General features: G+C 46.8%; 1 protein-coding gene and 1 long non-coding RNA gene across 2 annotated transcripts in view; both read left to right on the top strand.

The window, feature by feature from the left end:
• The window catches only part of LOC308184773 (uncharacterized protein), a 242858-nt gene extending 239374 nt beyond the window's left edge, over positions 1–3484 (top strand). Inside the window, exon 2 of the mRNA XM_080572306.1 lies at positions 1177–3484. Within this exon, the coding sequence (XP_080428432.1) occupies positions 1308–2450 (1143 nt within the window). The 5' untranslated portion in view covers positions 1177–1307 and the 3' untranslated portion in view covers positions 2451–3484. The remainder of the gene's footprint in view (positions 1–1176) is intronic.
• The window catches only part of LOC308184893, a 470974-nt gene that overhangs the window by 426668 nt on the left and 17218 nt on the right, over positions 1–27088 (top strand). The gene's annotated exons all lie outside the window — the stretch shown is intronic.

The raw sequence follows: 27088 nt of genomic DNA, 5'->3' as shown, positions 1-27088 counted from the left end.
ATTAGGATGAGAAGAGCGCTGATAACATGCTGATGTTTTAATTGCTGCAGAGCAGTGTTTACACCAGGCCAAGGACTTTTCAGCTTCTCGCTCTGTCCTGCCAGCGAGCAGGCTGGGGGTGCAGCAGGAGCTGGGAGGGGACAGACCCAGGACAGCTGACCCAAACTGGCCAAAGGGGTATTCCATACCATCTGACGTCATGCTAAACAATATATATAGGGGTGGCTGGCCGGGGTGGGGGGCCGGCTGCTCGGGGATAGGCTGGGCATCGGTCAGCGGGTGGTGAGCAATTGCATTGTGCATCACTTGTTTCGTACACATTATTATTATTATTATTACTATTATTATTATTATTACTATTATTATTATTGTTATTATTATTATTATTGTTATTATTATTATTATTATTATTTTCCTGTCTTAATAAACTGTCTTTATCTCAACTCACAGGCTTCACTTTCCCATTTCTCTCCCCCATCCCAGAGAGGGAGGGGAGAGGGTGAGCGAACGGCTGTGTGGTGTTTAGCTGCCAGCCGGGCTAAAGCACAACAGGTGGAAACACAGCCCTACCATTTGCCATGGACTGATCCAGACGACACTGGAACAGGGAAGCTCCTGAACACGTGCAGTGCATCGATGATATCATTGTGTGGGAGAACACAGCAGAAGAAGTTTTTGAGAAAGGGAAGAAAGTAATCCAAATTCTCTTGAAATCTGGTTTTGCCATTAAACAGAGTAAGGTCAAGGGACCCGCACAGGAAATCCAGTTCTTGGGGGTAAAATGGCAGGATGGATGTTGCCACGTTCCAATGGATGTGATCAACAAAACGGTTATGTCTCCGCCAACTAGTAAAAAAGAAACGCAAGCTTTCCTAGGCCTTGTGGGATTTTGGAGAATGCATGTTCCAGGCTACAGTCAGCTTGTGAGTCCTCTATATCAAGTGACTCGAAAGAGGAACTATTTTGAGTGGGGCCCCGAGCAACAACAGGCCTTTGAACAAATCAAACAAGAAATAGCTCGTGCAGTAGCCCTTGGGCCTGTCCGTACCTGACCAGCTGTGGAAAACATGCTTTACACTACAGCTGGGGAGTATGGGCTCACCTGGAGCCTCTGGCAGAAGACCCCAGGAGAAACTCGAGGTCGACCTCTGGGGTCCTGGAGACGGGGCTATCGAGGATCAGAAGCCAATTACACCCCAACTGAAAAGGACATATTAACAGCATATGAGGGGATTCGAGCTGCTTCAGAAGTTGTTGGTACAGAAGCACAGCTCCTCTTGGCCTCACGGCTACCTGTGTTACACTGGATGTTCAAAGGGAAAATTCCCACTACACACCATGCAACCGACGCTACGTGGAGTAAGTGGGTAGCGTTAATTACACAGCAAGCTCGAATGGGGAAACCCAACCGCCCAGGAATCCTGGAAGAGATCATGGACTGGCCGGAGGGCAGGGATTTCGGAGTACCGACAGAAGAGGTAACTCATGCTGAAGAGTCACCACCATATAATGAGTTGCCAGAAGACAGAAAGCAGTATGTGTTGTTCACTGATGGATCCTGCCACGTGGTAGGGGGCCATCGGAAATGGAAAGCTGCTGTGTGGAGTCCCACACGACGAGTCGTGGAGGCCATGGAAGGGGAAGGCGAGTCGAGTCAGTATGCAGAAGTGAAAGCCATACAACTGGCCCTAGAGATTGCTGAAAGAGAAAAATGGCCAGTACTGTATCTCTACACTGACTCATGGATGGTGGCAAATGCCCTGTGGGGGTGGTTACAGCAAAGGAAACAGAACAACTGGCAGCGCAGAGGTAAACCTATCTGGGCTGCTACCCTGTGGCAAGATATTGCTGCCCGGGTAGAAAACCTGGCTGTAAAGGTAGGTCATGTAGATGCCCACATGCCCAAGAGTTGCGCTACTGAAGAACATCAGAACAACAAAGAAGTGGATCGAGCTTTGAAAATTGAAGTGGCTCAGGTGGACCTGGACTGGGGATGTAAGGGTGAGTTGTTTGTAGCTCGATGGGCCCATGAAACATCAGGACATCTAGGGAGGGATGCCACATACAGATGGGCTCGTGATCGAGGGGTGGACCTGACCACTGAGGCCATCACACAGGTTACCCATGAGTGTGAGACCTGTGCTGCAATCAAACAAGCCATGAGGGTAAAGTCTCCCTGGAACAGGGGGAGATGGCTTGGATTTCGATACGGTGAGGCCTGGCAGATTGACTACATTGGACTACTCCCACAAACCCGCCAAGACAAACGTTACATACTTACCATGGTAGAAGCAACTACTGGGTGGCTGGAAACATATCCAGTAAACCATGCCATGGCCCAAAACACTATCTTGGGCCTGGAAAGGCAAGTGCTGTGGCGACATGGTACTCCAGAGAGAATTGAGTTCGGCAATGGGAGCCACTTCCGAAACAATTTGGTCACCTCCTGAGCCAAGAGACATGGCATTGAGTGGGTGTATCACATCCCTTATCACCCACAAGCCTCTGGGAAGGTTGAGAGGTACAATGGATTGTTAAAAACTATGTTAGGAGCATTGGGTGCTGGGACATGGAAACATTGGGACATAAATCTACCAGAGGCCACTTGGCTAGTTAACAACAGGGGGTCTGACAGCCATTCTGGTCCTGCTGAAACAAAACCCCTACACACGGTGGGAGAAGCTAAAGTCCCTGTAGTGCATGTAGGGAAGTGGATGGGGAAGGCGGTGTCGGTTGCTCCTGCCATGGGAAAAGGCAAACCCACTCGTGGGATTGTCTTCGTCCAAGGACCAGGGTACACCTGGTGGGTAATGCAGAAGGATGGGGATATCAGGTGTGCGCCTCAAGGAGATTTAACCTTGGGAGAAAAATAATCTGTAATCCGAGTTATGTGTTGTAGGAGGACACTGCAGAACCAATGACAGGTCAACTTGGCAAGGAACCGGGCAAGTGCAGCAGTGACGTGAGCTAAGCTGGTGCTGGCGTCAAGAAAACCATCTCCGCCTGCCCTGAGTGACCACTTTGACAGATGAAGCTGAAACCATCAACAGTTTTTATGAACATTTTGGGGAAAGGCCTATGGAATGAAAAGAAGTACAGACCTATAAATATTTTAATGGACAGGGAACAGTGGTGATGAGAATATCTATATACTAAACTATGTGGGACCCGAGTGTGACACAAATGTTATGGAATAAGGGGTGGAGGTTGTGCTGGGTCTGTCTGGAATGGAGTCACCTTTCCCTGCAGCAGCCCACACAGTGCTGTGCTCTGCACTCGTAGCTGGAACAGCACTGGTATCACTCCAGTGTTGTGTCTATTGCTGCATAGTACTGGCACAGCATCAGGACCCCCTCCAAGCCCCCAAGAGCCAGCAGGCTGGGGGTGGGCAAGTGATGGGGAGGGGACATCGCCAGGGCAGCTGACCTAAACCAACCAAAGGGATATTCCATAACACCTGATGTCACACTCAGCAATAAAAGGGGGGCTCTCGTGGGGGAGGGGGCTGTCCTCCCAAACAACCGTTACGCGTTTTGAGGCCCTGCTTCCCAGGACATGGCCGAACATCGCTCATTGATGGGAAGTAGAGAATAACCTTTTTTCCCCTTTCGCTCTGTGCTTCTGTGCAGCCTTTTTTTTCCCCCATTCCCTTTCCCTTTAATTAAATCATTCTGATCTCAAACCTTGAGCTCTTTGTGTTGTATTTTCTCCCCCTTCCTCTTTGAGGAGGGGGGAGTGAGAGAGCGGCCGTGGTGGAACTCAGCTGCCCACCTGAGTAAAACCACCACACAGAGCCTCTTCTGTACCCCATTTCACCTCTCTAAAATGATGCAATTAAAAGGGAATCATAGGATTACAATTTGGAAAGCAACAAGATATGACTAATACAAAGCAATTTCAAAATCAGTCCTCTGCAAAACAGAAGTTATTTCTGCTTAGCAAGATGTCATTTCATACCCCCCTCAATTACAAGGTTACAGATACTCAGAAGAAATAGAGATTTCTTTCTAAACAAAGGATCTCTCTTCAGCAGTGCTGAGCAGACTTTCAACCACAATTCAAAAACAACCAAGCCCAAATAGTAGCCCTGGTATGACATCTGTAAATCAAATCAACCCATTACAACAAACAGCAGTCCGCATTCAAATATCACTTTTCAGAGCTCTCCTCTTTTAATTTAATTCTAGGACAGTATTTATCGAAAATAATGCTTAGAACATAAAACAGCACTGGCTCTTATCTCACTGGATAGAGAAGGGCTCTGTCTACATAGGGGAGATTTTGTTTACAGTTCTCTTTTGCAAGCTGACATCCTCACTGGTATTGCTAAGTATAAGCACTAAGATGAGACATCTTTAGGCTCCAGGTAGTTTTCCCAGTGGAAAATGAATGCTCAGAAGAAAACATATTTAACAAGCTAGGAAGCAAGATACACCTGAGAGTAAAAGAAAGGCTTAAGAACTGATGTAGTGAATTTTCCTTAAAAAAAAAAAAAAAAAAAAAAAAAGCACCCGACACTTAAAAGCTTGCAGGGTCTAACTTCCAAGATAAACATTTTAGATTGTAACAGTAAAAAGAAAATTAAAAGGCCCTTACACGGTTACATGCACAGAGCTGCAGTGGGGTCTGATGCTGTAGAACACCCTTGCTATTTGATAAATTCTGCTTTGCAAACATTTGCAGTTCAGGTAGGTGTTTGCATGAAGGGAATGCTGTACCAGTTACAGTATGAGACAGAGAGGTTTTATACAACAGTTTAATGAACTGTAGCTTTTTGCTAGACTGCCATGACCTGCGAGCCTTAAATCCAAATTAAGGAGGTTCATTTCCTTCCAGTTTCAGAGCCTGAAGCATTCCTAATGCTAAACCTAATGGTGCAAGGAAAAGACACAATGGTTGGGGCTGACTGAAGACACAGATTCCTTTTTAATCTCCAAATCAATCTGTTTAACCACTGAGCAACAGGGAGGGCAATCTACCCACTTCCTAGGTGCCTTTGGATACCATACAAAACAGGCATTTCATGAGCAAACGCTGCCCTGATTGGGGCATACACCAGCTCACCTCAGGTCCTCCCCTCTCCTTCCCCTTTGAAAAATGAAGGAGATTTTGATTCTTGAGATTCTTGAGACACAGAAACAAGTGCATGTACTTGAGGGAAGGGAAAAGGGAGAAAGAGAGGGCAGGGGACGCACATTAAGTTTCAGTTGGTCTCTCTGCCTGGCGGCAATAAGCTCCAGTGCTGTTCACAGGGACATACCCTCAGCACAGAAATCCCAGATTATTTGCCAAAAAAGTAGCCAGCGTGGGTAAATAGCCCCTAGACAAAGAGATGGACACAGCCTCTGCAGCAAGTGATACTCAAACTGAGAGGCGGATGCTGTGTGCACGACGGCCTCAGCTCTCAACATTTAAGAGATTCCCTTGATGAAACACAACAAAGTCCCGTGCTGCCTCAGGGCTCACGGCAGCAGAGATGTCCCAAGGCAAGGGCAAAAAAAGACCACAAGTCTGCTACAACCTGCACCTAACATGCTGCACCTTCAGCTCAGCAGCAGGGCTTATAAAGAAGAGCTGGATCACATGCCTGGGAGTCTCATCTGCACGGACAGCTCTTTTGCTTTCTACCAGTTTACATAGCACATCCAAAAGGTTCTTAGGAAGAGCAATTTGGACATGTTTTTATTTTGTTAGCCCTATGGAAAGCACTTCCTACAAGTGTGTAAAAGCCATGGCAAAGGTGCAGCTCCCAAAACACAATAGGGTCGCTTCCCTAGGGGAAAATTTTGTACCCTCACCAGCTCATTCTGTCTTACAGCTCTTATTGAGCTCCTATATGCCAAGTGCCCAAGAAACAACACAGAGGAGCAATGAAGGTGTGAAGATACCCAAAGCATTAAAACTTGGTTACTTGGTGTCACAACAAAGACCGAAAACTCACTGCTGGTGGCTCAGTAGGAGGAGGGCAGACTGAAATCAATCTATGTGAAATACTGCCTTGTATAAAAGAAAACATAAAAAAGGAAACCATCCTCCAGAGCACTGGCGATGCTAAGTCTTAAAGAGACAGTTGTTTCTGTACTGCCACAAAGTAAAAAGCTGAAGACAAAAAGTCAAAGATCCAGATGAGAGATTTCCTGACTTACTCCCACTTATCCCACAGGCATTTCTGAGCTCAGGGGAAACAGCATTTCTAAGCAAACTGGAAATGTTTAATACCATTTGTTTCCAAACGGCTGCTCTGAGCAAACAGGGCAGTGCAGAAAGCCCAGCCATCCAGAGGCAGACATGAAATTGAAGGATTACGGTTCAGCCCAACACCGCTGCAACCCTGTATTGGAAGGATGGCAGAGGAGGAATGAAAACGTTAGAAAATCAGAGAGAAAGGAGGCCTAGAGCTTTGCACTGTCATGTGTGAGCACTGCATTACACAGACGCAGAGGTGCACCTGCTCTCACTGTGCAAGCAAAGATTGATTTAATTGCAAGGGAAAAAGAAAAAGACTGGCATATCAGAGAGACTGCACCTCAATTCAAGAAGCACTGATAACAACTATTAGAAAGCAGACAGACTGCACTGAAATAACTGGATGCAAACTAGACAGATAAAAAAAAAGCAACGAAAATTGATGCAAGCATTCAATTCATCCAGACAATTTTCCTTGGGGAACCCTTAACATCATGGTGTGACTCTAAATAGACAAGAAAACATTTAAGTTGAAGTCCTGCCTGTGACACTGTATTAAAACTAAAAAAAAAATAAACAATTTAGCTTTTCAGAGGCTCTACGGTTATCAGTTGGAAAAGACTGGAAAATGAAACAGACTCTTAAAGACTAGGAAAGATAAAATACAAGCCAGATATCACAATAAAGGTCTAGAATCATTGTGGGAAGGCAGAAAACCAACAGCAGGACACATCACAGAATCACAGAATCACAGAATTGAAGAGGTTGGAAGGGACCTCGAAAGATCATCGGGTCCAACCCCCCTGCCAAAGCAGGCTCCTTAGAGCAGGCTGCCCAGGTAGGCATCCAGACGGACCTTGAATATCTCCAGAGAGGGAGACTCCACAACCTCCCTGGGCAGCCTGTTCCAGTGCTCCGTCACCCTCACCGTGAAGAAGTTCTTTCGCTTGTTGGTACGGAACTTCCTGTGCTCCATCTTGTGGCCATTACCCCTTGTCCTGTCCCCACAAACCACTGAGAAGAGGTTGGCCAAATCCCTCTGTCTCCCACACCTCAGGTATTTATACGCATTGATGAGATCCCCTCTCAGTCTTCTCTTCTCCAGGCTGAACAGACCCAGGTCTCGCAGCCTTTCTTCATAGGGAAGATGCTCCAGGCCCCGTATCATCTTTGTGGCCCTCCGCTGGACTCTTTCCAGGAGACCCCTGTCTTTTTTGTACCGGGGAGCCCAGAACTGGACACAGTACTCCAGGTGAGGCCTGACCAGGGCAGAGTAGAGGGGGAGGATCACCTCCCTTGACCTGCTGGCCATGCTCCTTTTAATGCACGCCAGGATCCCATTGGCCCTCTTGGCCATGAGGGCACACTGCTGGCTCATGGTCAACCTGTCGTCCACCAGGACCCCCAGGTCCTTCTCCTCAGAGCTCCTCTCCAGCAGGTCATCCCCCAGCCTGTACTGATACGTCCGGTTGTTCCTTCCCAGGTGCAGGACTCTACACTTGCTCTTGTTAAACCTCATTTGGTTTCTTTAAACCTCATTTGGTTTCTGATGTCAGAGAGAATCTCAATTTTACACAAATATTCTTACTATGCACTTTTCCATCTGATGGACATTTTCCTGACTAGGTGCACCATACACCAGCCAGTGGATTAAAATCAAGCATGCCAAATTATTATCAGGTTTAGACAACAACCCCCTGATCAGGAACAGACATATTCAGTTAAAGGGAGTACAGCTGCTCTGAACATCCACAGATTCAATCTCACCTTTAACATTTGCTTGCAAATCAGAGGGATGCAGACACAGGGAGTGCCTGAGCAGATGGCCAAAAGATTACATCCTCACTAAACCCAGCATGTGACATCTGAGCTGGTCACTCACCACACTACAACAAAATCTACATCCTTCCAGAGGCCAGTTAAGCACCATGGACAGGCTGTGAGAGAAGAGGATACAGTTTGATTAGTGCTCTTAAAAAGAAAATCAATGCAGAAAGCAGAGCATTCAAAATGCGTTTTCGTGATCAGCAAATTGACAAGTAGTTTCCTTTTCCCTGTGAAACGTGAATGCAGCCTTAATGTGTTTCTGAGAGCAGGCCACATAATCTAACTTCTACAGTCTCCAGCCAGACAGCAGAATCGATTCCTATTTCCATTTCATTCTGTGCTTTTCTCCCCTCCCACAGGTGCTCAGGCCTCAGCGCACACAGATACTCAGCACAAGGTGCAAAGGTTGCTCAAGCAGCAGGAACAAGAGCCCACAGCAAAAGGCTCGTACTAACCAAGACTAAAGCAGCACACCAAACTCTCTGCCTGCACACGGAACGGAGGGAACCCCTTCAGGAAGGGAAAGGCTGGCGCGGCAGTGCTCTAGCCCTTCAGGTCTGTTACATTTTCCATAAGCTATTGAGTCTTCAGTACAAGCTTTGCTGTCTGAACCCTGGAGCAACTGCTCTATCACATGTACTCATCACAGAGGCAGAAACTCAGCGCCTCCTACTCACTTTTTGAAAGCTACTTATAAAATCCACGAGAGACTGACAAGTGGTTGTGAGAAAAATCCCAAATAATTTTCTTCAGACAGGCTCTTCTGTGAAGCTATTTTATTCGCGATTACAATGGCGGGCGTCCTGTCAATCAGGAGCGCATTTTAGTAAACAACTCATAACCTTTTATTCCCTATTACCTGACACCTGATCACCTCCCCTGTTTCCTCATTGGCTGAGTACTACAGGTTCACAAGCTACTCGACGTTCCTCTATACCATATATGTACAATTTCTCTTCTTTTTTTCAACCCTTTATTTTCTCCTTTCTTATGTTTTGAGAACTTGTGATCTTTGTTTTACTGTTCTCACACTGCTCATCCTGATTTTCTCAAGCTTTCACCTTATTTTGGAACAGTGAGGCCTTCTACTGTCCACTTATCTACTAGCCATTTCTCCTTATTATGACTACACGACTACCTTGGAATACAGAAAAGTAATTCTTTACTGCGAAAACACAGCTTTGTTTCTCACAGTGGTGCAAGACTGAAGCATCCACCAAGGGCTCCCACAAGGACCTTTCCCTCCCTTGAAGAACATCTTACATGCACAGCCCCGTCCACATCCTCACCTCACATTTGTGGGCAAGAAATCCTTCCCTTTCCCACTACCCAAACCCAAAAAGGGTGCTCCAAGCCACAGGAAGCAGAGGCCCTGCAGGGACCCTGACCCCTGATCTTAACTCAGTCCTGTTTCATATGGTCCCTATAAAAGCTTAGCGGCATCATAGGTATGCTATTAAATGTAACTGTACGTGCAACAGCAGAACAGCAACGCCGACTGTGCCATGAAAATCTTCTCATACCTCTGTAACTTTAAGAATGGAAGGTCTTGATGAAACAGCAGCTTTAATGGTTTCCCAAGCCCATTATGGCAATTCGGCATCATGTAGCCTGCTTGGCATTTCCAGCCTGAGACAGGTTTAAAAAGAAATGCTCCACTGCATTCTCATCCATTCAGAGCTACGTTAGGTACAGAAGTAAAGGACTTTCCTGAATGAGCACAGAGCAAGAATAATTGTGCAGGAGCCCCCCCTGCAACTCAGTGGGGTTCAGCAGCACCTTGACAGTCCCTGTTGGAGCCGAGCACAGCACCTGCTTGGACTCCAACCCCAGCAGCAGCACGCAGCTGAGTTAAGGCAGTTATTGCAGCGAGATATTCCTTCAGCCTCAGGGCCAGGTAAGAGACTTAAGCCACATTTCTTACATTATGCTTTGTCTTTCTGCCAAGGAAAACAAACCACAGGTTTGCACACAACCATTGTTCCGCTGAACTGGTGAGGAGAGTGCTTTATGTGCTCCCTTCAGGAATGACGTGTTGGAAACACAGTGGGTACCTTCATGGACCAACAGACGTAAAAGCTGAGACTGTTTGCAATAAACAGAGGATAACATTTTGTTATTGCTTGATGTGAACGGAGGGCTGGGCTGACCAGCAAATTACTCTGGCAGCAGAAGAAAGAAGAGCAGGAACCCAGCACAGACTTCCATCAGCCCCAGAAGAACTAAGGTTCCTTCTAAAGGCAGATTTTTTCTGACCTAATACCTGAAATAGTCCTTCAAAAATCCATCACCTGTTGGACTGCAACAGCTGTGGAGGAATCTGGATCACAGAATCACAGAATTGAAGGGGTTGGAAGGGACCTCGAAAGATCATCGGGAATGGATGGCCTCAACAGCAAGGCACCCATACCATGATGTTTACCTCAACTGAACTGAGAGATTTAGCTGCTTCAGTAAGTAGTCCAGAAGAAATGGAACAGACACAATAGCGGTTTATTAATTTTTAATAGTTAATCAAGAAAGAAAGATTTTCACACTGCATTTTATGTTCATGTAGCAAAGAGCTTTCTTCAATCTGACCACTCTAAATGCCCACAGGACAACTTGTCTCACCTTTCTCAAGGCCTTGGGAAGCAAAGCATTGCCAAATAAAAGCAAGGTATGCTCATTTTAGCAAACTGATCTACCCCAGGGATTTCCCTTTTGCCAGATGTCTTGAAAATGAATTACAATCCCTCTTAATTCATGTGAATTAGCATCTTCCTGCTCAGACAATCTGCAAATTCATTACCCTGTCCAAAGACACACAATGCTACTAAATTTATTTGATTTACAATACAATTTTCAACAAAGCTTCCTAAAAGTCACTCCACCCCTTCTGCCCACAGCACTGTGACTTATAACAGCTAGGACACATTTGACTACTTGGAAGGGTTTTCCAGATTGCTGTGCACAGACAATATTAACCCCATTTAACTTCAGGACCACTGTAAACAGCAAACCCAGGAAAGCACCACAGAGTGCACATCCCAGTAAACCTCCCGACAGCCAAATTTCACTAGCAACTCCCTTGTTTTATCGGTAAATCCTCTGGTAGTTTAGTATTTAGAACTTGCGTGCACACAAACGTCCCAACCCACAGGTAGAAAGCACTCTGGTTGCCTCCCTCCACAGCTCAGACACCCCCATACACTGGACCTGAGGGACATTTCCAGTCATGAAGGGACACTGCAGCTGCCTCCTCTTGCCTGGTTTTGCTCACTAAACCTCATCCCAGTATTTGCTTCTTGCCAGAAGTTTCACAGCCTCGGGCTCAGCATCCCATCACCTGTACATGCTGAACTTTGGCGAGCCAAGTACTGAAATCTATCCAGGCAAGCGTTTTATATATAGAAGCTGTATGTCACTGTCTTATCTAAATCTTCTCTATTACTGCCATAGCACATGGGCATCAGAGCGACAGCACAACAGCAGGCTGTCTGGAGCATTCCCTGCTCTGTCTCATTCACACAAACTTGGAGAGCTGGCAGGGCATTGTGATGGCCAACATACACAGGAATTAAAAAGCTGGCAGGACAGCATGATGGCCAACCTACATGAAACAGAGCAAGCCTATGTGTAATACACTACGCTGAACCTCTCATCAGAACAAAGATGCACCTATTCTGTCCAATACGAAGTCTGATCGTTTTGGTGAACCAGGTAATTTAAAGCCTCCTACAGATTCTGACACTTTATCTCATCTTTTGCACAAAGCTTGCTAAGTACACACAGCACAGCTCTACCTGCATCAGAGTTTTATAGTGCTCCACTTCTTCCATCCTTACACAAAAGTTACCTAGCAGTTTAAACTGAACAAATTTTAAACTTGCTAGAAAATCCTGACAGTTGCAAACATTCCAACCAAAACCCCATTATCAAGGTATAACTGAAACGAAGGAGCAGCTTTGCAGACCCTTTCAACACAGGGTGCTTTACAGTTTTTCTTTTTTATGTGGTGTTTTTTGTTGGTTTTTAAATAAAACAACCCTCATTAGCAAAAGAAGCTTTCATTTAAAAGGCCCCACGTCTCTAAAAGATGTCATGCAACAGAAGGGGTGGCAATTCAATTTACTTTCTACAATAGTTTAAATGCAGTAGACAGTCAATGTATGTAGGCCTCTAAAAACTTTCAATTACAAAATTGATTCAGACAGTTGGAGAGACATATGGATCTCATTTACAGGTTAATCTGTTACCATATTTGATTTGACACACTGACTTAACATCACACAGGTTTGCATGCTCCTGAACTGAAGAGTGTCATAGGCATTCTTGCTTGTTGCTTAGCTCAAGAACTCACCCACCTGAAATATTTCTTGAACTACTTCAACAGTAGAAATTCACAGGTCAAGGAAACACTATAATGTAGTTAGCACACCCCTGCAGAAACACTGAAGGCAGGTCTAAAAACTTCTCAAAGAGCAGCAATTAAAAGAGGAGTTATTAATAGTGTTACAGAATATGTGCTGAGGGAATTGGGTATGAAGAGGTTTTTAGAACAAAAAAAAAAAAAAACCTGCATCTCACCAAAAAAAAAAATTAAATCAAAATTGTCTTACTAGAAGGATAAGGGACAAGAAAAATAAAAGAAACTATGTATGCAGTTTGGAGAAAGCAACCGTGACAGGGAACAAAATGCAAGAGGAAGACTAAAAGGTTTGCAAATGGTTCTTTCCCTGAAGTGATAGTAGACATCAGACTTCCAGGATCCTGACACCAGCACCTCTCAGCAAATCTGCAAGGTCTTGCTGTTATTTGTTGTTTTGAAAACAAAATTTTAAATAGAGCAGTTAGTACTGGATAGGTTCACAAAGAGAAAGGGAGGAGACTCATAAAACAGCAGATCCCAAGACGCAGAACTCCCTTCATCTCTGAACTTGCAGAAGGATATGGTGATTTTACTAAAAAGTCATCACGGAACAGGATCCACATTGGCAAAACATGACCAATATACCAATATGACCACTAAAGACAAAGGCTGTACTGTGAAAGGAATCACATATTTTAATAATGTGCTTACCATTTTACCCCAAAACCTTCAGGATATCTTATCAATAAAATGTTTAAAAACACTGACAAGCTATTTTGTAAGCCACAACTCACATCATTTATACGCTGAGCATTAGCACTCCTTGAAGTTTCCTTACTGCAAAGCAGAAATTTTATTAAGTTTACTTACAGTTGATCCCAGAAAGAGCTTCCTGAAAGTCGGTAGGAAGCATTCAACTGATTTCAGATAAGCAGCAGCTGAAATAAGCTTGACAACATTGTTCCTTCTGTCTGTGTAAAAAGAGAATACTCATGAACTGTACAGCCAGAAAAGCTGAAAACAGATGCTGGGAAGCAGTAAAGACAGTAGGAACATGCAATCCTTGAACTTTACAACCCCTGTAACAGATTAGCACTGCTAGTGAATCCAAAGCGCCAACAGCCCATAAAATATTTTCCAGTTTTTACATGAAATACAGTTGAAAACAGAAAAAGTGCAGAAGCTTCCAATTCTAGGAAGCTTGTGTGGCTAAATGTTGTGCAGGAGAAAGGAGGTGGAAGTTTAAGGGGAGGAGTGGGTCGCATCGTGCTGGAGTTCCCAAAGCCAGGTGAGACACAGCACTGCAGAAGCTCTTCCCAGACAGGACTATCTATCCCCCTTTCTCCTGTGGTCCCCCAGTTCAGCTGGCAGACCATCAGTCTCAGGAGACTTCCCCAGCCAACACAAAGAAGATGAACCACCTGAGCCTTACCTTTCAGGTAAGGAGTTGAGATCATAAGCCATCTTCTGCCAGCTTTGGGATATGCTGCAATGACAGCTTCCCAGCACCCAGACAAAAATCTTCCCTCTAGCAATGCATCTAATTACCCGTCCTTAAAGACTGTGCAGAAACTATTAGCTCCAACTCTCAAGAGCCCCACAGACTGCGACAGAGACATGGTGCCTCAAAGATATACCAAGTCAAAATGCTCCAGAGAGCCCTTTACCTCATTACTCACCTCTTCAACTTCTCTGACAATAATCATGATCTCAATGCAAGCTGACAAGTTAATTCTAGCAAGACAGGAGCCAGCATACTGAGATGCTTATTTAGAATTGTGCTTTACTACTGCTAACAGCCCCACAAAATCTGAAGAGTGAAGTCCCTTATTTCTACCACCACCATTTCTCTGGGGTAAATGCACACACGTTAGCTAAATAATCCCTCCTAGCTTTGACCAGACCCAGCACAAGCAGATGAGCATCACCTCAGACTGTTTGGATCATTAATTTTTCTTGACAAGTGGGAAAACACACACTGAAATTTTGTTATGCTGTGATTAACAAACCAAGAGGTGATGCCTCTGTCCAAAGTTTACTAGGGGAGGAGGGGGAAGCAGAGGATGGTGATGGACAAATGTATTTGATCCTATTTGTGTAAAAAAAAAACACCTTTTAAACAAGAAGGCAACGGAGGATGTAGCCAACCTCCCTGATTCTGGAGAAGAGCTCCACCTATACACACTTCACATCCAAACACAGAAACCACTTGTTAAAAAGCACAGCTCGGAGAAATCCTCTAACATCTACTTCTTCCTTTCTTGGCTGACCAACACAGACATGTTGCTGAAGATGCCTTGAAGTTTCTGCTCAGCAGCTGCTTTGAACTGAGCAGTGAAGACAGGAACAACATTTCTTATTCAAATCATAAAGATTATGGAGAGGTTAATCCTCCTGACACTGGCAACACAGACAGCTCTGTCAGGTGACCTGGTTCCCCAACCAGGAGGTGAACTAAACAGCAATCCAAGCTGCCTCTTCTCTCCAATGTTCTGTTGTAGCCTTTATTTCATTGGTTAAAACAGCAACAACAACAACCACCACCACCAGCTTGGATACAAAATACTGGAGTGAGTTATTGTGCATGTGGCTTTCTCTCAGATTTATTCTGTTAGAGTGTGTGTCAGTCCTTCTGCTTAAAGGAGTTCCCTGCAGGTTACAGATTTCTCTTAACTTTTCACAGTTTCATGATGAAAATAGACAGCATCTCTACTCCTGAATCTGTGCCTGATTAGGAGAAAAAAACATCAAATCTTTCAGAATTTGCATGTTCAGAAGATAAATACTACTGGGCAGAGAAGAAAGGAGGCTTCTAATTTCAGTGACATAAATTACCCTTCTTTCAAGCTCTGTGAGGTTAAGAAATGCACTACTTTAAATAAGTGGAAATGCCTTAATTGATAACGTGAACGAAACCTGCAAAATTTTGCAGAAGACAGACTTAAATTCATATATACCCATATCTGTCAAAGACTACGGAAATATGTATAATGTAAGCTATACCCTTACACCAGAAGGCAGGAAGACAGACAACACACTGTCTGCTAGAAGACAATCCAAGTTGGTGAACTGACTCGGCTGACAAACCAATAGTTCAACTAGTTTACAAAAAAAGCTTGCATTAAAAAAAAAAAAGAAGGGAAAAACTTAAACCTAATTTAGAAGTGAATTCCCTGAGCATTTTTATTTTATTTAAAAATGAAATCCATCTCTTTACGATTAATTTCTTCCAAGACACGAAGGACATTCAGCAGCTGCTCAGGTATAGCAAGCTGTCTCTGTATTGTGGTTTAACCTGGCCGGCAGCTAAACACCACACAGCCGTTCGCTCACCCTCCCCCCTCCCTCTCTGGGATGGGGGAGAGAAACGGGAAAGTGAAGCCTGTGAGTTGAGATAAAGACAGTTTATTAAGACAGGAAAATAATAATAACAATAATAATAATAGTGATAATAGTATTACTAATAATAATGTGTACGAAACAAGTGATGCACAGTGCAATTGCTCACCACCCGCTGACCGATGCCCAGCCTATCCCCGAGCAGCCGGCCCCCCCACCCCGGCCAGCCACCCCTATATATTGTTTAGCATGACGTCAGATGGTATGGAATACCCCTTTGGCCAGTTTGGGTCAGCTGTCCTGGGTCTGTCCCCTCCCAGCTCCCGCTGCACCCCTAGCCTGCTCGCTGGCAGGACAGAGCGAGAAGCCGAAAAGTCCTTGGCTTGGTGTAAACACTGCTCTGCAGCAATTAAAACATCAGCATGTTATCAGCGCTCTTCTCATCCTAATCCAAAACATAGCACCCTACCAGCTACTAGGAGGAAAATTAACTTTGTCCTAACTGAAACCAGGACACTCTGGTACCAAACAAAGAAGAAAAAGCAAGAATTACAAACAGAAATAAAACAACTTCAGTGTATTTCTCTCAATTTAGTCAACAAAAGCACTGAAGTCATCTGTCTAGTCCCCTGAATGACTCAGGCTTCTACACTGCCCAAAACAGATTTAGGTTCAACATGAAGCACCCTGGAACAAAAGCTGCTGGCTAACCACACCAGAAGTGATCGTCATCTAATCACAGAATCGTCTAGGTTGGAAGAGACCTCCAAGATCACCTAGTCCAACCTCTGACCTAACACTAATGAGTCCTCCACTAAACCATATCGCTAAGCTCAACATATAAATGTCTCTTAAAGACCTCCAGGGATGGTGACTCAACCACATCCCTGGGCAGCCCATTGCAATGCCTAACAACCCTTTCAGTAAAGAAGTTCTTCCTAATATCCAACCTAAACCTCCCCTGGCGCAACCTTAGCCCATTCCCCCTCGTCCTGTCACCAGGCACGTGGGAGAATAGACCAACCCCCACCTCTCTACAGCCTCCTTTAAGGTACCTACAGAGAGCGATAAGGTCGCCCCTGAGCCTCCTCTTCTCCAGGCTAAACAATCCCAGCTCCCTCAGCCGCTCCTCTTAAGACTTGTTCTCCAGACCCCTCACCAGCTTCGTTGCCCTTCTCTGGACTCTCTCGAGCACCTCCATGTCCTTCTTGTAGCGAGGGGCCCAAAACTGAACACAGTACTCGAGGTGCGGCCTCACCAGAGCCGAGTACAGGGGGAATAAGATTTGCTTCTTGAAGAGTGCCCAGCCTTCCTGGACTCCTCTGCCCTTCAGAGCCATCTCCCAAGGGACTCTGCCAACCAGTGTCCTGAACAGCTCAAAGTCAGCCCTCCGGAAGTCCAAGACAGCAGTTTTACTGGTCCCCCTCCTGACTTCGCCAAGAATAGAGAACTCTACCATTTCGCAGTCACTCTGCCCAAGACAGCTCCCGACCACCACATCTCCCACCAGTCCTCTGTTTGTGAAGAGAAGGTCTAGCGGGGCACCTCCCCGGTAGGCTCACTAACCAGCTGTGTCAGGAAGCTATCATCTTCCACGCTCGCCAGAAACCTCCTAGACTGCTTCCTCTGGGCTGTGTTGTGCTTCCAGGATATGTCTGGGAAGTTGAAGTCCCCCATGAGAACGAGCGCTGACGATTTCGCAACTTCTGCCAGCTGCCTGTAGAACTCCTCATCCGTCTCCTCATCCTGGTTCGGCGGTCTATAACAGACCCCCACCAGGATGCTTGCCTTGTTGGCCTTCTCGTGGATCCTAACCCATAGGGATTCAACCTTATCAGTCCCAGCCTCAAGTTCCTCAACATCTAAACACTCTCTAATATAGAGAGCCACACCACCACCCCTTCTGTGCTGCCTGTCCCTTCTGAAGAGCCTATAGCCAGACATTGCAGCACTCCAGTCATGGGAGCGGTCCCACCACGTTTCCGTGATGGCAACCAAGTCATAGCCTGCCTGCTGCACGATGGCGTCCAGCTCCTCCTGTTTGTTGCCCATGCTGCGTGCATTAGCGCAGATGCGCTTCAGCTGGGCCATTGCCTTCTCCCCCAGCCCTGACATTGTTCCCCCTGGCACACCTCTAACAAGCCTTATTTCATCCCTGTCCCCTTTCTTTCCTAGTTTAAAGCCCTCTCAACGAGCCCTGCCAGCTCCTGGGCTAGGATCCGTTTTCCCCTTAGAGATAGGGACCCGTCTGCAGCTATCAGGCCGGGTGCCGAGTAAAGCGCCCCGTGGTCAAAAACCACAAAATTTCTGTGCTGGCACCAGCCTCTGAGCCACGTGTTAATCAGGTGGGCTTTCCGTGTCCTCTCACTATCCCTCCCTGCCACTGTAGGGATAGACGAAAACACCACCTGTACTCCCACTCCATCTACTAATCATCCCCATCCCCTAAAGTCCTGTTTGATAGCCTTCAGGCTTCTCTCATCAATATCATCACTGCCAGCCTGGACTATCAATAGAGGATAGTAATCAGAGGGGCGAACCAGGTTAGGAAGGTTTCTGGCAATGTCCCTGACCCTGGCCCCAGGGAGGCAGCAGACTTCCCTATGGGTAGGGTCAGGCCAACAAATAGGGCCCTCTGTTCCCCTGAGAAGGGAGTCGCCTACAACGATTACCCTTCTTTCTTTCTTAGTGGAGGCACTCTTGAGGCATGGAGTCTGTGGTGTATGAAGCATGTTCATTATTTCCCATGGCTATATTAAGAAGGAACAAAGGGAGTCGCCAGGTGGCTGTAAGGACCTTGAGGCTCCCCGCCTGTTGCTGTCTCGGACGGAAAGTTGAGAGAACTTTGTGTAAATACTATAACTGCAAAATTGATAACCCACTGTCCTATCTGAAGACAAAACAGCATGACCGGTTAAGGAGGGAAAAACACCACATACCAAGCAGAGGAAGACTGCTGCCTTCATCCGTGCGACCACCAGAGGGACCGGAGACGACCCCCTAGCAACAGTCGACGCAGCCGCAGTACCAGGAAGGGGGCTACGTAACCCCGGAAGAACTCGGTGATATAAGGGACTGTGAAAGGGGGGGGGGGTGTGCGTCGTTTGGAGGAGCATGGACTCCCTGGCCGCCCAGTGCTGTTTTGCTTGTTGATCGCTTACTCAATAAACTGATTCTTTCTGGCTAAAGGAGTAATTTATAACAGAGTCGACTTCCTCACTCTAAGCATCCTCCTGGGTGGACTTTTGACCTCATCCTCACCCAGCAGTCTCTCAAGCTCCAGGGCCTCAAACCTGTTGTGTAAGGGCACCTGGGAAGGCGAGGCCAGTAGGGAGGGGGGTTGCCTGTGATGCCGAGCAGGGACCTGTTTCCATTCCTCTTCATCTCCTAGGTCCCCTCCCTCTGTCCGACAGCAAAAGGGCAGAGGGTCCACCACTGTTTGGGGTGTCTCACCCCAGTGCCTTTCCTTCAGGCCTAGTAGGGAGTTGCTCCACCAGTCTATCTCCCGCTCACACTCCCTGATGGTCCTTAACCTCTCCACCTCCTCCTTGAGCTCTGCCACCAGGCTGACCAGGTCATCCACCTGCTCACACCTCACACACATGGTGTCTCTGCCACCCTCAGCTGGCAGCAACAGGCTCAGACACTCCCTGCATCCAGAGACCTGAACTGCCGCATTTTTGAGCGGGCACCAAGGCGTCTGCCCCGGAGCCGATCACCTCAGCGAGTCACAGCCTTGGTATCTTCAGGTAATTTCACTGAAGTTACAGGATGGCAAGCAAGCAACCAACTGAACGAACACAGGTACTCGTCAAGCTCAACTGAGCACAAGTTGGCCCTGAGAGGGATCGAGCTAAACAAATCTCATTGTTCAACTTCAGAAGTTTAACGTACTTGCCAAAAGAGAAACTCAAAAATAAAGCAACAGCGTATTTGTAGTGCATTCAGTAATATTTAAATATATATATATATATATATCCCACCATACTACAGCAAGAGAGAAGCTCCAAGGAAAGACAGCACCTGTATTTTCCTGCACCAAATAATGAAGCAGAATTGGTCTATTTTGAAAAAAAGTTTTAATGAAAATGTTAACTTTATGTTACTTAAAATATTTAATGGATTTGGTTTACAAACCAGAGGCAAGCATAACATCTAGGAGACAGAACTAAGATGACTGCAAGCACTAAGGAAAAGTAAAAGAAATACTCAGGATATCAGCTATGGTATAACTGAATGAGATCCCCCACATGAAAACTGGGGATCTAAGAGAATACTGCTTGCAGATGAATTCTTTAGAAGCCTGACTTTACCCTTGGCATTCACAAACTGCTCAGACAACACCAGTTCCTGGAGAATAAAGACAAATTCTAGAAGCAGGACAGTGAGATTGGCACCAACTTTCAGGATTTCTTTTGTTTTGACTAAGGTCTTCAGACGTTGATCACTTCCAATATTCCCCTAGAAGGAAGCTGAAAAAGATATTTTAAGGTTGTAAAAACAGAATGTGTTTTCCAAAATCCAGCTACAGACTGATACCCACGCAAGCACTGTTTAGGAACAGCAGCTGACTGACTGCTCCCCATGGCAGTACTAGTATCTGAAGGAGCTGTGTCTCCTGAACACATTAGCACTCACCTGCCAATATTTTTGTTTTGACACAGCAGGTACACAGAACTGAATCATAACCAGGTGTTACTATTGACAAGGATTACACCCAAGACAGTTCTCCTGAAACCATGTGTTTGCTTGTATTTCAGTCTCCATAAAAATTACACTGAAATTCCATCACGGTAAATACCGTTAGTATCAAAATCATTAACTAAAATAAACAGCCTTCAGTAACAATTTAGTACGAGCAAGTTTCCCCACATACAGTTTGGTTTCTTCTTCTTAAGATGTATAACTAAGCAAAACACTACATCAAAACTTTACCTTAATATATATTGTTTACAGTGAACAGTTGTCAGAGCAGGAATTCACACGCCAATGAAGTTGGTGCATCACAAGACTAGAAGGGCCCTTTGTGGTCAACATCTCTAGCTTCCATTCTCACAAAGACCTGTACCCTGATTTCCAGCCTAGGCTGGAGAACACACTTGACATGACACACTTATACCTACTATATCTTATGCCAATGTTATCCTCCACCTTAAGTGGCTTTTCCCATCCTGTGTTTAATTTCCTGATTTTTTTTCTGGACAAAAGTCATAGATCCCATCAATGCCTGTTTATCAGGTGGAAGAAGCCACAGCCTCCTGGTCTTCTCACTGGATGGACTGAAAGGAAGGGAGAGCCAGACAGATTTACTTCCACCCTCCCCATTAAGTCCTACCTGAGCTTGTCCATCCCAAACAGGCTCAGCCTGTGCAGGCTGCTGCATTCACAGACTACTTACCCATGCTTTTGTCCTTCCCCCTGTGCCAGGAATACTTTCCCCATGTAGTGGGTTTACATGGCAAGGTTTTGGTAGCAGGGGACCATAGGGGTGGCTTCTGTGAGAAGAACCTAGAAGCTGCCCCATGTTAGGTAAGGGCCCCACTGCTGGCCAGAGCCAGGCCAATAAGCGATGTTGTTTGCGCCTCTGTGAGAGTATATTTAAGAAAGGAAAAAAAAAAAACCACACTGTGCCACACAGCAGCTGGGAGAGTGAGAGGAGTGAGGAACAGCCTTGCAGGCGCCAAGGTCAGCGAAGGAGGAGGGGGAGAGGTGCTCCAGGCACCGGAGCAGAAATCCCCTGCAGCCTGTGGTGAGGACCATGGTGGAGCAGGCTGTCCCCCTGCAGCCCATGGAGTACCACGGTGGAGCAGGGTTCCACGCTGCAGCCCGTGGAGGAGACCACGGTGGAGCAGGTGGACCTGCACTGACATAGGCTGTGGCCTGTGGAGGACCCCTGGCTGAGCAGATTCCGGGCTGGACCTGTAGCCCGTGGAGAGGAGCCCACGCAGGGGCAGGTGACCTGGCAGGAGCTGCTGCCCGTGGGGGACCCAGGTTGGAGCAGTTTGCTCCTGAGGGATGGACCCCGTGGTACGGACCCATATCTGGAGCAGTTCTTGAAGAGCTGCTGCCTGTGGGCAGCCCCTGCAGGATCAGTTCAGGAAGGACGGCATCCCATGGGAGGGACCCCACGTTGGAGCAGGGGCAGAGAGTGACCGAGAAGGAGCAGCAGAGATGAAGCGCTATAGACTGACCGCAGCCCCCATTCCCCTGTGCCGCTCGGGGGGAGGAGGTGGAAGAGGGCAGATGGGGGGAAGGCGTTTTTGGTTTCTTTCCTTTGTTCCTCACTTCTCTAGCTTGTTAGTAATAGGCAATAAGTCTTATTATCTCCCTACTCTGAGTCTGTTTTGCCCGTCACGATAATTGTTGAGCGATCTCCCCGTCCTTATCTCAACCCTTGAGCCCTTTGCATCGTATTTTCTCCCCCTTTTCCTTTGAGGAGGGGGAGTGAGAGAGCGGCTATGGTGGAGCTCGGCTGCCCACCTGAGTAAAACCACCACACCCCAGCACGCACCACTCCACCTTTTCCTCTTCCCAAGTTATCCCATACTGGTTGACAACACGGTGCAGTCACAAGGACTCCTCTTCTTTTGTGAAGCTCCTTGTTTTTCAGAAATTCCTGTCATTTGCCTTTACATGTATAACTCTTCTACTTATTTTCATTATGGCCGCCCCCAGGGTCACTTAATTCTTCATGCATTATATTTCTCTACTTCCAAACCGATTATGCCAAGTTTGACACACATTCCTACTTTTCTTGCTATACCGCAAGTGGAAGACATCTATCTGCTTTTCCCACCAGTTTTTCAATGTTAGTAGCTTCTGCTACAGCCAGTTCCTTACCCACCTTACATTTTTTCTGCCTGTTCCAACTTTCTTCAAAGAGAAACATCTACTGTGGTGATTGGCAAGATTCATGTTTTCATACAGAACCAAGAGGTTAGCCCAGCACAGTCTGCCTCTCACAAACCTACATCACATTTATACACAGTTACCTTCCACACCGCTTCCATCTGTTTATAAAGCTTTTATTACTCTCATTTTAACTTGATTTTGAACCTCAAACTATCGCAGTCTCCCCTGCTTTTGAGGTCAAGATGTGAGAAATATCTCAAATAATTTTCTTCAGACAGGCTCTTCTGTGAAGCTATTTTATTCGCGATTACAATGGCGGGCGTCCTGTCAATCAGGAGCGCATTTTAGTAAACAACTCATAACCTTTTATTCCCTATTACCTGACACCTGATCACCTCCCCTGTTTCCTCATTGGCTGAGTACTACAGGTTCACAAGCTACTTGACGCTCCTCTATACCATATATGTACAATTTCTCTTTTTTTTCAACCCTTTATTTTCTCCTTTCTTATGCTTTGAGAACTTGTGATCTTTGTTTTACTGTTCTCACACTGCTCATCCTGATTTTCTCAAGCTTCCACCTTATTTTGGAACAGTGGGGCCTTCTACTGTCCACTTATCTACTTAGCATTTCTCCTTGTTGTGACTACACAACTACCTTGGAATACAGAAAATTAGTTCTGTACTGCAAAAACACAACTTACTTTCTCACAAAAGATGCACATAATGCCCACATTTCTCCCTTATCTTCTTATCTTTCTGCCAAGCTGCAGAAACCACCTATCTCCTTCTCCAATTAGGTGATGCCACTGCTGGCTTACAGCAGTAAGCTTCTACTACCAGACTTCAGATTTCATGTGTTGTACATGTTAGCACTCTGGGCTAGAGTTTACCTGACTTATATTCATTAAGGTGTAGAAGATTTGCTCCCACCCTATACACGTGTGTATCATTTTCAGCCCTCACAAAAAACAACTGCAGCTCGGAGTACACACCCAGCTCATCTTTACTCTACACACTGTGGTCTGATTCCTTCCTTTGTGAGATGGGTTGTTTCTCCTTTTCATGTGACCAAAGCACCTGCTGTTATCTGTTTTAACATTCTTTGTGAGAGCTCACCTCATCTGCCAAGTTGAAAACCCTTATCCCTGCACTTCCCGATCCTCAAGATCCTTCCTTTACAAACTGAAATTTTTGCCCACACCTCACACAGGTTCTGTGTTTGCTCACCATATCCTGACACAGTGATCAGGGGAATCATCAGCTCTGGGGTCATTTCCTAGGTGGCGCCTTTCCTTGTTATGTGAGATGTTAATATTTGCCCCTGCAGCTTCACAGACTTCCATGCCCTCCTCCATACCCAAGCTCCTGACTTCAACGAAAAGCATCTCTATACATTTCACAGGTGCTGGTCTGCAGGTTTAGCTATTCAATTTCCCCTAGGTTAAGTTGTGATCACTCAAACCAAATTCACTTTCACGTCTAGCATCTCTTCAGCATCCTCTGTGCTTCTTAAAGCCACATCTACAGTTAACTGCATTGATCTTATGGCTGCAGTCACCATGCAATGATGAAACTGCCAGGTAACACAGCTCCGTACCTAGCCGTGACCAACAGCACTCATTCTTCTGCTGTGGGGAGTTAGCCTGCTACACTGACAATACCCAGAAATACTTCTCTCTAACCACATTACAAGATTTCTACCCACATTTTAATCCTGGACTACGTAGATCTCTAGTGTTATCGCAGCAAAATCTATCAGCTCTTCCTAAAGTAATTTCAGCCCAGCTAGTTCCCTTTTATCCACCCTAATGCCACTTTAGGATTCTGCATCCCTAACGCAGCAGAATATTGCCAATCACCTTTATTGTTCTCTTTCCAGAGCAGGGCATCCCCTCCAACATCTCTATTCCCCTCATAACCCCTGCCAACCCTGCCACAACTGCTTCGAGTCCTAAACCAACAGCCCCAGCACCACCACTTCAGTCACAAGCTCCCCACTGCACTGTATCATACTGATCTGCTTGGCAGTCACAATGGTACATTCATTACAATGAAGGGTATAGCTAATTGAACAAGTGCACAAGTGCCTCCCCAGTTAGATGGTAGGGTGGACCGTAAGATCAACCGAGCGACCAGGAGCGCGGCGAACAGGGCCGGCAAACAGGGAGTGACGCGGGGGAGTGACGCGGCAGTTAGCGAGGCAGTGAGCGCGGGCAGGAAGGGCGGGCAGGAAGGGCGGGGATCCATCGTCGCTCTGTTGCAGCTACCTCTCCCTTCCGTGCTTGTAACCTGCTTGCGTAGAACCTGACCATGGTATCAACCAGGCAGAAAACCGTGGCCTCCGCATCTCGTGCGGCATCTCCAGCCACGGTCACCACGGTGGCTACTCAGACGGAGGGATCCGGGAAAAACGCAGCCGTCCAGGTCCTGGGCTGCAGAGTGTGCCCCAGCCTTCTGTCGGTCTCCGACAGCAGTGGTGGGTATGCCTGTGGGAGGTGTGCCCAGGTTGAAGAACTGCTCAGCCAGGTAGCGGTGCTCCGGGAGGAGGTGAACAGGCTCAGAAGCATCAGGGAATCGGAGATGGAAATTGACTGGTGGAGGTGCACTCTACCCTCTCTGAGGCAGGCTCACGAACCTGCCACAGCACAGGCGTCTCCTGTTATGCAGAAAACGGAGGTTCCCTCCTCCTGCCAGGCAGCGGGAGGAGACCTAGATCAAGGGGAGGAATGGAGGCAGGTGCCTATTCGGGGTGGTAGGCGAGCCCTCTCTCTGCCCACCTCACCTTCTCATCTACCCTTAAATAATCGATATGAAGGACTAGAACAAGACAATCCGAATGACAAAGTAGATAAAAACCCGTCCCAGCTGGAGGGGGCGCCTAAGACAAGGCGACCTACACATCGCATTGCCACATCATCCTTCGAAAAAGAAAGAAGGGCTATTGTTATGGGGGGCTCCCTTCTGAAAGGGACAGAGGGACCGATATGCCGACCGGACCCAACCCGCAGAGAAGTCTGTTGCCTCCCTGGGGCTCGAGTGAGAGACTTCGCCAAGAAAGTCCAGCGCCTGGTACGGCCCACTGACTACTACCCGCTACTGGTCTTTCAGGCTGGTAGCGATGAAGTAGCAACGAGAAGTCCGAAGGCGATCAAAAGAGACTTTAGGGATTTGGGGCGACTACTTAGAGGATCAGGGGCACAGGTTGTGTTTGCCTCTGTCCTTCCGATAGGGGAGATCGAAGCTGAAAGGTGTGCTGTTCACATAAACTCGTGGCTTCGAGACTGGTGTGACCGGCAGAACTTTGGGTTCTTTGATCACGGGAAGGTCTATGCTACACAGGGCCTGATGGCACCGGATGGGATGTGCCTCTCTCGGAGAGGGGTAAGGATCTTTGGTCAGGAGTTGGCAGGGCTGATAGATAGGGCTTTAAACTAGAGTCGAAGGGGGAAGGGGCTAAAACCAGGCACGCCGGTGAAGACCTAAGGGAAGGTACGCTAGAATCAGAGGGGCTGGGTGCCAGTGAGGTCCTTCGGGCAGATCCACAAGGTGCTGAGTGTAAGGAGACGCACCTGAAGTGCTTCTACACGAACGCACGCAGTATGAGGAATAAAATGGATGAGCTAGAAGTCCTGGCCCAGTCCTGCAACTACGATATCATCGGCATAAGCGAAACCTGGTGGGATGAGTCCTGTGACTGGGGTGTTGCGATAGATGGTTACAGGCTCTTCAGGAGGGACAGGCAGGGTAGGCGAGGTGGTGGGGTGGCGATATATGTGAAGCAGGGGCTGGACTGTGTGGAACTTCAGGTCGGCGATGGCAAAGTGGAGAGCCTCTGGGTAAGGATCAAGGGACGAACGAATAAAGGGGATGTCGTTGTGGGAGTCTATTACAGACCGCCTGGCCAGGATGATAGCGCCGATAAATTATTCTTTACAGAACTAAGAGAGGCCTCGAGATTAACTCCCCTTGTCCTTATGGGGGACTTCAACTTGCCAGACGTTAACTGGGAGTGCCACACGGCTGACACGAGCAAGTCCAGGAGGTTCATGAAGCACCTAGATGATAACTTCTTGGTGCAGGTGCTAACGGAGCCAACTAGGAAAGGTGCCCTCCTAGACCTGTTGCTAGAAAACAGAGAGGGTCTGGTGGGAGATGTGGTGATTGGTGGCCGCCTTGGTCATAGCGACCATGAAGTGGTTGAGTTCAAAATTTACGGTGACAGAAGGAAAAGTGCCACCAAAACCTCATCCCTAGATATGGGGAAAGCGGACTTCAGGCTGCTCAGGGAACTAGTCAGCAAGGTCCCCTGGGAAACTGCTCTTGAAGGCCTCGATGTCCACCAGTGCTGGTCATTCTTTAAACGATGCCTCCTAGAAGCACAAGATCAAGCAATTCCTAAATATCGCAAGTCAGGCAGGCAGGGCAGGAGGCCGGCATGGCTGACCAGGAACATTCTAATGGAGATTAGGCGGAAACAGAGAGTGTTTCGCTACTGGAAGGAGGGCCAGGTGTCATGGAAAGAATACAGGGA

Source organism: Anser brachyrhynchus (assembly GCF_964034855.1).
Source record: "Anser brachyrhynchus genome assembly, chromosome: W".
NCBI lineage: Eukaryota > Metazoa > Chordata > Aves > Anseriformes > Anatidae > Anser > Anser brachyrhynchus.
This window is presented reverse-complemented; position numbering and strand designations above follow the sequence as displayed.